The sequence below is a fragment of the Terrapene carolina genome, unplaced genomic scaffold (genome assembly GCF_002925995.2).
Source record: "Terrapene carolina triunguis isolate 2854851 unplaced genomic scaffold, T_m_triunguis-2.0 Scaffold88, whole genome shotgun sequence".
In the NCBI taxonomy this organism is placed as follows: domain Eukaryota; kingdom Metazoa; phylum Chordata; order Testudines; family Emydidae; genus Terrapene; species Terrapene triunguis.
The window spans coordinates 34,337,372-34,350,350 of NW_020664439.1; the positions used below are offsets into that span (position 1 = coordinate 34,337,372).

At 40.5% G+C, this 12,979-nt stretch overlaps 1 protein-coding gene across 1 annotated transcript in view; it reads left to right on the forward strand.

Annotated features, from left to right (window-relative positions):
* Window positions 1-12,979, forward strand: part of LOC112103668 (multiple epidermal growth factor-like domains protein 6) — a 262,481-nt gene that overhangs the window by 166,467 nt on the left and 83,035 nt on the right. The window contains exon 6 of the mRNA XM_026650034.1: window positions 10,220-10,342. Coding sequence (XP_026505819.1) covers window positions 10,220-10,342 — 123 coding nt within the window. The remainder of the gene's footprint in view (window positions 1-10,219; window positions 10,343-12,979) is intronic.

Consider the following 12,979-nt stretch of genomic DNA (forward strand, 5'->3'; position numbering starts at 1 on the left):
GGCCGCACGCGGCCCGTCAGGGTAATCCACTGACGGGCCGCGAGACAGTGTTTACATTGACCTTCTGCAGGCCCGGCCGCCCGCAGCTCCCAGTGGCTGTGGTTTGCCGTTCCCAGCCAATGGGAGCTATAGGAAGTGGTGGCCAGCACGTCCCTGTGGGAACAGCAAACTGCGGCCACTGGGAGCTGCGGGTGGCCGTGCCTGCGGACGGTCAATGTAAACGCTGTCTCACGGTCCGCCAGTGGATTACCCTGACGGGCCACAGGTTGCCCACCACTGAGTGTGGACTATACCAGTTGGGAGGAAATATTGAGCTGGAACCATAGATTCCTTTATATGTGAAAGGGACTGGTTTCTTAGAGTTAAGGGAGAATGGCAATCATTCACTATCTATTTCTTTCTGTCTGGTAGTCCAATTTATGCATGTGTGAACTTGCACAAAAAGTTTGTATGAAACATGCTTGTATGAAAAGTTTATGCAGTTTTACACATCAGCTTTGACATTTAATTATTACAAGTGAATGTAGCTTAATTAAATAATGTATAAAAGTGATTTGAGTTTTTAGGTGAAAAGTGCTTTATAACAGCATACCTGTGCTATTATGTTCTAGACAGAATACAGTATTTAGATTAAAATTCTATGAAGAAAAACAGACTCTAGAAAAAATGTTTGTAGATGTTTCTAGGACACTAATGATTATTTTATATTAGCTGGTTTCTAACATTTATGAATAGTTTTGAAAGACAAGTTATGGAGAATGTTAACATTCCACTGTGCTGATTGACAATTATTAGTAAATTTTAAAGCAAAGAAAAGAAACGCAGTATTGTTGCAGCTGACTAATGTGAATTAAAAGTTGGGTAATCGTTTCTGCAATTATGAAGATACGATTGTGGTTGTCAAGGAAGAAAATGTATTCATACTTTTTTTTTTTTTTAATCATTGTGTTGGAAGAGTTTTGTAAGTCTGAAATTGAAGCTGTGGTCAAGGTCTCCAAAATTCGTTAATAGCAATTTTATGCTGAATCAAACATTGTGAATATTTAAATAACAGCTTGCTTTTAGAAAAGTATTTACCAGCAAATAAAAGCATCTTATAAATCATCTTAATCTTGAACATGTCTCAAATGTAGCTTGAAACTGAATAACTCCAACATGGTAAGAAAGGTTTAGAAACTTCCAGTGAATATTGTAAATAGAAAATGATAAAACATTTTTTACATTTTTCTACAGTATATGTGCATATTTGCCTTTCAGTAGAGAGTATAGTGTAGGAAAAATATTTCTTTTTCTGTGGTTTTGCCTGTTTTGCTATGTAAACAATGACTAATGACAGATACAGAGCTATAGGGAAGTAGAACTCTGGAGAGTTTGTTCTATTTCTTGTTACTGGAAAGAAACTAATGCTGTTTTTCACTGGGACTACTAATAAGAGTCTCATTCTTTAGTGAAACATCCCTGGGTTGATTATGATGTACTCTTAATAAAGTTTTAAAATGATGCATGATAAAATCTAAAAGAAACACAAATCTGTCAACACTTTCATTAAGAGCAGTAGCCCAAAGGAAATGATCCTGATGGAACTGTCAACAAGATCATAATAAGCTTCATCCTTCCCTACATTTCATAGAATCATAGAATATCAGGGTTGGAAGGGACCTCAGGAGGTCATCTAATCCAACCCCCTGCTTAAAGCAGGACCAATCCCCTGAACAGATCAGTGGTTTGACTGATATAGGGCTTGATTATTTAAAATCCAGTGACATGGCTACTTTGGTGGTTTTAATTGTGAGTTATTAGGACACCACCTTGAAACACATTGCACACGTGCTCATCTGTTCTTTGAGAAAGCCCTCAGCAGGCTGTACTAATGGTTACCCTTTCAGAGGGGATTTCATGCAAATAGGAGTGTGCAGAGTCAGCTAATAAAAAAGGGGCATCCAAAGAGTTAATCTGACAGCTATAGTGTTAGGGAACAAGAGACAGTGTTCTGCTTTTGCTATTATCCTGCATTAGAACCAGATTCTGGAAGTTCTCTGTATGAATGGACTGTAGGGTTAGGTTCTGTTAATGCTGTAATGGCATAATGTCTCCCCTTCCCTTCCCTGGATCCCAGAGATTGCTCTCTGCAGGGTCTTGGGTATCTGTGTCAGGAGAAGTGGGGAGCAAGATTAGGTCCGACTAGGTGATCACAATGGTCCTTCTGGCTTTATAATCTATGAAAGTGGGCCAAGGTAACATACATTGTTTCCCACTCACTGATAATCTACTCAGGAGTTAATACTTAGCCTGGGGTTATGTTGGCTCCTGAGAGGAGCCCCATCTGCACTGTGGAACCTTATTGATGAGGGGCCCCGGGAACTAGTGCCTGAAAGGAAATCCCAGTGGAGCAATTCTAATGGGGAACTGGAGAAGATGAACTGTGCCCTAGGGCTCCAGCAGATTCTCAGAGATCTGTGAGGTTTGGGGGTTGATTTCCCTGTTACATCAATGGGAAGAAGGGTCAGATCCTGCCACCCCATCCCTCCCCCCCCAACTCCTGCTGTAAGTAAGAGCAAATTCAGTTTAGAAATCTTTGAAGTGTAACTGGTGCATTATGTGAGCGACTCACACTTAATACAATAATTTTGATGGACAGCAGTACCACCCAAATCAGTTTGTACCATGATGGCTTATGCTCCAATCGGTTTACAGAACAAATCCATCCACAAAATGACATAAAGCTTTTTTCCAACCGAAGTAGGACACGTTTGTGACAAAGAGCATTCGCCTTTCAGACACACAGAGTATATACTGAAGCTGAGAACAAATCACATTATGAAGACCTTTGTGTGATCATAGTGCTGTGTTGTATATCCTACCTACTGTGTGATAAGAGGAACCTCTCTACCCACCATGCTGTACTGAAGCCACTTATTGAGCTCAGCAAGAGGGCATTCTTACTACTGTTAACAAAAAGCAGATGTTTTCATAAGATGCCTATTTTTCTCTATTTTTATTCCATAATCATTTCTTTTCTAACTGTGTCATGTCCTGCTGAGAGAAGGTACTGAAGGACAACTTTCTTGACACCTTTTACCCTTACTGGCTGCAGATTTTGAATGGTACGGAGTTCAACAGGCCATATCACACTATCCGTTTTTAAGCAGAACTCCCTGTTGACTTCCTGCCAATTGGGAATGGATTCTGATTTTAGAAGTTTTGTTTAAAAATTGATGGCATGACAGGGTCCTGTAGCTGCTTCTATGAGCACGCTCCACATTAGAAAAATTTGAAAATAAGGTTGCATCAAACCTGCTGGTGATAGTGATAACTTTGACCCACCTGAATTTAAGAAGAGTCTTCCTGCATGTGGAACTTCCATGTGTGTTGTCTTGTTTCAACTTCTCATGGTGCGTAGACAAGCCTTCTGTCATGGGGGTCCTCTCACTGCCAGGGCGCCTCCTCCTGGCCACTCTGGGGATTAGCTCTTTCCAGGTCCAACGCCTCCTTCTGCTGTTCGCTGTACACCCTGCTGCCTCCCTCTACAGATGTTTTGTTTTTCTGGTCACTGGTTCTTGTGGTTGCATCCCTTATATAGTTTACCTCTTCTGGCAACATTCTTCACTCATAATCTCGGCCCATGTGTATGGATTTCATAGGGAGATATGGGTTGGGCTGGAGGCAAACAGTGGCATAGTGGTGCCAAAGTATCTTTATGCTTAATGGTAGCAATGACATTAATGGTGTTTTGACCTGCCTCTCTCAAATTTTACATACAGTTCCAAGATTCTGAACAAGAGAGTTCTTGTGTTAATGATTAAGAAGGAACAAAATTGCACTTATCCGAAATGTGAAAAAGAGGCATTTCTTCACTGCTATGTGAAAATGTCACTCTGCTCCTCTGAGGTCTGTCCTTGAGAATTATCCAATTTCTTATTTTAATCTCTTACCCTGACTTTCCTGCAAATTATTCAGTCCCAAAACTTGCTTAATTCTCATGTGTGTATATACATATTTTTGATGAAGAATGCCTTGAAACTCTAATTAGGGCTGCTTAAATCCAGAGCAGTTTACATATCACAGGCTTACACAGCTATCAAACAGATGCTTCCCCTTTTTCTCGTTCAACTGACACTTTCATTTTCTCTGCATATTATGAGGACCAAGCAGTGATGTGTCTCAACTCCTGAGGCTTCATACCATTCCATATCAAAAAGAGGATTAGAAATAGTTTTAGCTGTCAAGTTTGTCTTCCATGGAGTCTACACTTTCAAATGGCCTCTTTATTGAATTGAAAATAGCTTTCTTTCTTGACCTTGTTTAAATTGAACTGACAGTTTTCATTACAGTCTGCAGGATTCCCAGCTACGACATATGGTTTGCATATTGAGGGTGAAGGGCTCAGTACTGGTGTTTTAGTGTTTTGACTTTATTCATGTGTCAGATATTGAGATGTACCCATCGTCCCCTTCAGCACAATTTGTTCAAACTATTTCCTTTATTAACCTTGTGAGGAGAAGCTTTTCTAGGCACCACTTTTTATAATGATTCCCTACCTAGGTCAGCAGCAGGCCTGAACCTAGACAGTCAGGACGGCACCACAGTCCTCTACCATTTGATGTAAGGGAGTAAACTCTATCAGATAGTTGCAGTAGTAGGCTGTTGTCCTCTAGTAGACCAGCCATGACAGGGGGACAACATGACACATATTGTATTAGTGTGGGTTAAGACTAAACTAAAACCTAGATGTGAAAGAAGCCACTTCTTGTCCTCTAGTTTCAATGGTTACTTTTGTCTTACTTAGGCAATTGCTATTCTTCTTACATTATTTATACAAGTGTATATATATATTATTGTTTTCCTTTCTCATAATATGTAAAAATTGTAAGAAATACAAATTTTATGGCTCAGTTATGCAGTTTAAAATCTGATCGTTTTTGCCAGTACTCCCCATTCCCCCAATATGGGTATGTGGGAAGCAGAAAGAGGTTGTTCTCTATAATCAGTAATTCTGATTTTCTCTCAGGGGAACTTTTGTTACCATTTTTTATGCAGTCTTAAACTTTGCCCATTACAACTGTTATGTTTTCTTCTGAGGACTAGACAAATTGGCATTTCCAATTGAACAAACCAATAAAGCAAATGTTCAGTATTTCAAAAATCATGCAATCAAATCTCAAAATGATACAGTCAAAAAAAACCAAAAACCCCCAACTATAGTAAGCCACTGTACTGTAGAATATATCAATTGAAATATATGTATCCAGGATTTTGAAATATTGATGTTAATACATTGATTTATCAGTGGATAGTTATAAACTGTCAATACAGCATGAACATTTTCAAATTCAGACCTGGTATAAGCCACTGTAATTCCAACATAAGGGCTTGTTGACACTCTTATTCCTCATTACTACTCTACTCTTATTCTTATTTATACCCACTCTTATAGGGTATATAAATCCAGTGGGTTAAGCAAAACAGGAACAAGGCACCCTTATTCTGCAATAAGGGAGTCAACACATGGACTTAATCAGAAACAGTTAACTCCATATGTAGACAAGCCCTTACACCAGGTATACATTTGTCCCTTAATGGCACTCTCTAAAAAAGCTTATTTTGTCAATTTTAGGCTAATATGATCTCCTTTGGAACTGATCTTCAAGTGACTAGGAAGCCATCCTGGTTCTTTTTATGCATGTTATTTAATGATTGTTTTGAACACACATTGTGCAAAGAAAAGCTGTCTAAATGAATAGAAAGTGGTTGAACATACGTTATTTTCACATCGTGAAACTACCACTCATGGAATTTAAACATCCTTTGGAATGGATAAACCGAACTGATGCTCATGGCATATTATAAGAAAAACTGAAAGATCAGTGCTGCCACACATCTTTCTTGTCATTCTAAACCTCGGGCGGTAAGGTAGTTTTCATGTGCAACTTTTCTAAAAGAGTTAGAGTTTGGCCTTCAGTACAAACCAATGAAGTGTCACATTAGCTGTGCATGGTTAGCTTGAATTCTTCTTTGAGTGGTGATTCCTATGTGTATTTTACATGTAAGTACACATGCACACCCCATGCGTCTGAGTCTGGAATTCTTTGCAACCGGTGTCCATTGGCCCACACATGCACTTTACCTCATGCTCTGAACCAAAGGCCTAAAGAGTGGTATGGGCCAATGCCTCTCCAGTTCCTTCTTACCACCGCATGGTCTGAGTAGGAATCTTTGATGTCTTCAGCTCCTTTCTACTGTGTCATTTCTGTAAATATATTGTAAATTGTTTCCCTATTTTTCTAAGATAGTGTTGCTAGATAGTTATTTCCCCCTTTCACCACCACCCCCAGGGAATTCTCCCCATTGGGAAGGCTGGGATTATGCCCAGAGTTCCAGGGTTCAAAAACTCTGTTTCTTGCTCCTTTTCTGTGAGTGCTGAACCTCAACACTACCTCTAGTGCCTGAGTGAGGCTCTCATCTCCGCCAAATGAAACATCTGCCACTCCTTTCCCCCCAGAACACATGAGGGTCGGGAATTGAGGTTTAGGAAACATGTGATGGAGAAGGCAATGAGACCTTTTTGTTCTAGCTAAGGTATTTTATAAGGGGGTCAGGGTGTTTTTTTTCACACCCCTGAGTGACAAATTTTTTACTGACAAAAGTGCTAGTATAAACAAAGCCTCAGTCCGCACCAGGGGTTATACCAGTATTACTAGTTGATAAAAAAAAAATCACATCCCTATCTGAAATAGTTATACTGTTAATACTCAAGTGTAGACCAAGTCCTAGGGTTAGCATCTGGTCCTCAGAATGCTTAATAGACTAATTAATTATGGCACTTTTTTCTGTAATTGGGGGCAAAGCAGTTTCCTGTTCCTGAGATGCAGGAGTTAATGAGAGGCAGCTGTGTTTTTTGTGTTTCTTGGTATCTGTAGTCCATGAAGGAATCTCTCAACATTTATTTAATAAAATATTGATCCTGCAGAGAATGCCTTAAACTAAAGGGATTGCCACTGTCAACTTTTTCATTCACATAGCATCCCAAGAAGATAACCATGGAATTATTGTGTCCCAAACTCATTGATCTTGCACCTTTTTTCCCCTTGCTGCAAAGAAACTTAATCATTTGTCTGTTAATGTATTACTCTCCAAAACCTGTTGGCGGCAAAGAAGTGTTCTTTGAAATAAACAAAAATGGGATATTTATTAACTTATTCGTTGCCTGCCAAGGATTTTGGCCAAGATTTTAAAAAATGGGGCCTAAAGTTAGGGGCCTAAGTCCTTACTTAAGCACTTAAATAAATAGCCTGATTTTCAAAAGTGCTAAGCACCCAGCAGACGTTAGACTTGTAGCACTAGAAATATTGAAGCATCGGAGAAGTTAATGAGGAACCTGTGCATCAGAGTGAGGCTGGTGAGTTATGCCTTCAACTCAAGTAAAATGTTGACCTATTGAGAAAAGTAGGAACAAAGTTTAAAGGATCATAGAAGTCTGTTGGAGCTCTTGGGTGCACAGCCCTTCTTGAAAATCAAGTTACTTATTTAAATATATAAAACTGGATTTAGGCCTCTAACTTCAATCACTCCTTTTGTTAATAATATCTTGACCTTTGTGTGTCCTTTCCATTTAATAAGAAGCGCAGGCATCCCATTTTACAGCCATATGTTAGATAATTTGTCTTTTATTGTATACTTGAAAGTTCACAGTAATGAAGATCCTTGAGGAAAACAGATAATAATATGAGGCTCAAAATTATGTCTCATAGTTCTGCTGCTTCCTAGTTTTTTCTTTAACCTTGTTGTTCATTTTTTGTTTGTTTTTTGTTTTTGTTTTTAAATTCTTTACCGTAGTTGGTAAAAGCATTTCGGCAACTAGTTTCTGGGTTTTTATTTTTTCTTGATACTTTTTAGTGGTAACTGGACATATGATTTAAGGTGAAAAACATCATTTATTGGGCAGATAAAAAGATTCTTATAACAGTAGCTTTTAATTATCTTGACAATTATTTTTACACAGTTTCTCTGCATTTTTAAAGAATTGGATTGTGTGACTTTCCTGATGTATTATTATCAATGAGGAAAAAGTTCATGAATGAATTCTTAATGTGACACTGTATAATATACATGAAGATGAATAGCATGCTCTGTTTACTGTTTACATTTCAAACAACTTTTCTTGAGAAGAAAAAGATTCCAGATGTCTCCAGCCAGAAGGAAATATACAGTATGTAGCCTAATAAAACAGCATATTTGAGAGACGCGGTGGTAAGTGATGTATGTAGGCAAACGGTCTGAATTTAAACACTAGTCAACACCAGGGCTTTATTTTAGATGAGTGAATTTCACATGTGAAGTATTAACAATGAACGTTATCAAAACATTTCCTTATGGCCAGGAGAAGCTTAGGAAATCTTGTCTTTCCGAGTCTTTAAAACTTGTCCTTTTTCATTTAATTTTTATTGGATTTTTTTAATGAAATAAACATAAAAGTATTAAAAACATAAATCATAAAAAATTAATTGCAAAGCAGAAATATAACAATGTGAATATAAAAACCAGACACTTTTCATCAAACATATAATGAAAAAAAATCTCCCTCTCCGGCCTCATTTTCCTGATTCTCTCTACTCAGTGTTTCTCATTCAAAATACATTTACCCCCCAGTAACAGTTTCAGACTTTCCCCTCTTTGTGGGCTCCCTCTTAGGCTATGCCTACGCTTATGGCAGAAGGTAGAATACATGCTGCACGCCCTCCCAGCACAGGTATACATAGCAGTGTAGACGGTGAAGCACTGCTCTGGCACGGCCAGAGACTTTTCTCGCCACAATGAAAGGTTCTGGCAACCTTTCCAGAGCCTCTCCCTGACAGAGCCTTTCACTGCCATGTGTAACTACACACCACAGTGTGGATGCAGCCTTATTTTCACTGTGGCATGTAGTTACACATACCCTAGACACCACCACCAGTGTAGGCAAGGCCTGTATTGCCTTGAAACCCAGGCTCCTCAACCACATTCCATTTATGTGTGGCTGGGTAGGTAAGCATTTTTGGGCACTCATAGCACCTGATCCAAAGCCTGTTGAAGCCAACAGGAATCTCCATAAATTTTGGATAAGGCCCCCTCAGTACTTCTGTAGTGATTTTTGATTCAGTGGCATCAGTACTCCAATATGTTGCCATTTAAACTGTTCTAGTGTTGCTGAAAAGATATGGAAGCTGCTTATCCAAAACCCTTCAGAACCTTGTAAAATGTTCAGTTTTGTGGATCTATTTAAAACCTGTTATGGCTGCAAATATACTCAAGCTTGTCCTCCCAACTTACCCTTACTGTCAGGCAAAAGATTTCAGAAATGTTCTCAAGCTGATTCAGTGGCATTTTTCCTCTTTATCTGAGAGAAATTTGAGGTATAGCCCAGAGTATAGCACACAGTGCTTTTCTGAAGTGAGACATAGAAAGTTGCTTGCTTTGTTCTCAGAGCTGGAGATGAGTTGGTAACAGCTCTTCCATGATTCTTAGGCCATTTGAGAAAGGAAAAAATTTAAGGTAACCATCAAGAACATCAGCTAGAATTCAAGGAGATAGGGGTCACAGAAGTTGTGTGGCACAAGATACTGCTCCTGTTTCCACTGAAGTGAATTCTAAGGCTCCCATTCACTTCAGTAGGAGCAAGTGCAGGCCCCAAATAGATAAAATTAGTGAAAGAAATAGTTCATTAACAAATTAAAACATTATCTGTGTTCTTATGTCTTTTCCCCCTTCTTCTTCAGTACTCTGCCCCATTGCACATGAGGACCCCAATTAGTAGAGTTAAGGGCTTGACACAAAAGGAACTCTGCATACAGCATCTTCAAATGCCAGATGTTTATCCTGTGGTGACTGCAAGCTCATATGTGTTAGGTTATTGTAATTCTTTCCATATATATTTTTCCTGCCCCCAAGGAAGCATGCATGTCACAGATCTGTCCAATTATCAAGTGCTTAAGAAGCAGAGAGAAGCCAGGCAATGCCAGTTCTCTGAAACTTTGAAGAACTCAGCGTTTCCATCTTCAGTGTTTTTTTTATACAGCAGAACCAAATTAAATCAAAGAAGTAAAGATCAGCAGCAGCTGATGTATCAATGTAAGCGCTGCACCACATCAATGCTATCTACTGTCCAGGAGAAATAATGTGTCTCTTCTCTGAGGCTGACATTGAAATGACATTGTAATCTCCGCCATCTGTCTTCCTTCTCTAGATATCGATGAATGTGCAGTAGTGAATGGAGGGTGCCAGCAGAGCTGTGTTAACACTCTGGACTCCTTCCATTGCATATGCGATATGGGATACAGACTCCATGCTGATGGACGCACCTGCATAGGTAAGTAAATATTACACCTAGCTTAAGGCCTATTTCAGGGAAAAGAGAGCTACAAGTGTAGGAAAACAGGGTGTATTATTTTCTATAGTAAAATTGGGATTGGGAAAAAATACAAACATTTACAGACTTTCCCCACGTTGAGTTCTGTTCTCCAACCCAACCAATGATAGATATTTTGCTGTAAGTAATAACCACACAACACCACCTCAGGCTCTGACCCTGTGAGATTTCACAAGCTGTGTCATGAAAGTCGGGGGAAGAGAGGTAGAGCATGTCAAGCAAATGGGTATCATTAGCCATGTTGAAAGCCACAAAGAGCTCAGGAGGATGATGAGGAAGTAGAAGCTCTAAGATATGGACAAGAGATCATTAATGACTGGTGAAAGCAGGTGTGATGGAGCAGAGTGGGCAGAAGCCCACTGGAGGAGATCCAGGCTGGACTTGGAGGAGAGGAACTCAAGGCAACAGTTGTAAACTGCCCACTAGATGAGTTTAGAGGAAGATAGGGTGGTAGCTGGAGAAACAGCTGGTGTTGAAGGTTGGTTTTTGTTTTGTTTTGAGTAAGGTGGTGGGTCCTTTCAACAGGGTTAAAACTATTTAGATACCTTCTCAAAGGTCAGTTTTGACTTATGGTGAGTGCACAAATCACCAACTTTCCCCCTGCACCCACTGCCTCTTCCTTAACTTCTCCTTTGTTATGAATTTTTATGTTAAAAATAGGTGAGTATTTAAATATTTCTCAAGATACCCAGTTCTGTATGCTTGTTTGGGTTTTGTTTTAAATCTTATCCACAGAACACATTGGGATGGATGCATGAGGGATGCAGAACTCTTAATCATGGCCACATGCTGCAGTATTTATTTTGTGCTGATCCTTTAACTCACAGAGTAGAGGTCTGTGCTTCTGGAGCTAAGTGCGTTCTGATCCAATCTGGATAGTTCTTTATTCCCGCTGTAGCCATATCTCCCCTGTACAAACTCTTCAATCTCTTCCTCACTCAGAGTGTAGCCACCTCACTCTCTAAATACTCCTGAGGGAATTCTGCACCAAAAAATTAAAAATTCTGTGCACAGTATTTTAAAATTCTGCAAAATTCTGTATCTTTTATTTGTCAAAATAACACCATATAATCACACCAGTTTCAATTATTTTAGTAATTTATTTCAAAATACCAGTCAGCAAGTATGTCTGTAGCAATACAAACAACAAAAAAGATTCTCCCAGGAGTAGAAAGTTAAAGAAATCCCTACGATGACCCAGTTCCTGTTTCTCTGTTATGCTTTTGTTGGGTTCTTCAGTCTGGGTGTGTCACATGTGCCAGCGGGGCACATCTTGGGCGAAAACTCTGCCCCTCCCATCTCCGACATCCACACCCCTTTTTCTCCAAAGCCCATCTGTGGGGTACCCGCATCCCAGACACCGCACCCCCTTCCTCCCACAGCCCAGCCACGGGGCACCTCCCCCCCATCCCAGACACCCACACCCCTACCCCCCAGGGATCCAGAGAGAGAAACAGCCTGATGCTGGGTCGCAGGCTTGTACGGAGTTTCCTGCATGCTTCCTCCTTCCTTCAGGACATGCTGGGATCTGCAGCTGCCCGGCACCCTCCACCTTGCCTCCCACCCGCTGTATTTGGGGGCTGGAGAAATGGGGTCTGCTGGATCCAGCAGCCCCTAGAGGCAGCCAGCAGCTCTGCAGCACCAATTCTCCAGGGAAAGATGAAATTCTGCACAGAACAATAATTCTGCGCAAATTCTGCATTGAGCATTGGTGCAGAATTCCCACAGGAATATCTAAAACTGTCCTTGAACAGCTAAATTACACTCCTAGACCAACTCCTTGATCTGCTGCAGTCCTGCTGGTGATGAAGGTGTAACACTCAACTCAAATCTGTAAGACTTCGCTTTTCTCAGCCAACAAAATCAGTGTTGTACTACTGGGTACAAGAGCCAGAGTTTAAGAAAAGAAAAGGCTACACACAAAGTACATTCCTTTTTGTTTAATCTATTCCTAAAGAGCCCAGATTATAGGTTTCTTCTTCTACTACTAAAGTTTATATGTGAATTTAGTGATTGTGCAAATTGTCTTAATGGTGCCCTGATTATTATAGTTATTACAAGCAGAGTGTGGATGGTAGCAGTGCTGTCTTCCACACACTGCATTACTCAACTCTGACCTGGAGAGGTCATATCTTGGTTAAGAGGATGGGTGAATCTCCAAAGCTCATTTCAGGCCTTCGCCTCTCTGCTCAGACTATGGTAGGGTTCCAGTTGTGACGACACTTTTTAGTGAATCCTGTCCACTGGGAATTGTCCTGACACTACCAAACTCTATTCACTTAGATCAGTGGTTCTCAACCAGGGATATGTGTACCCCTGGGGGTAGGCAGAGATCTTCCAGGAGGTACGTCAACTCATCTAGATCAGTGTTTATCAACCTGGGGATCGTGACCCCCCGGGGAGTCGCAGGATGGGTTTAAGGCGGGGGGGATCACAAGTGCAGGGCCAGCATTATGTGGTGGCAATTGCCCGGGGCTTCATGCCACAGGGGCCTCCCGTGAAGCTAAGTTATATGCTTCATCCTCAGGCAGCAGGGCTTGGGCTTGAGCCCCGAGCAGTGGGGCTCGGGCTTCAGAC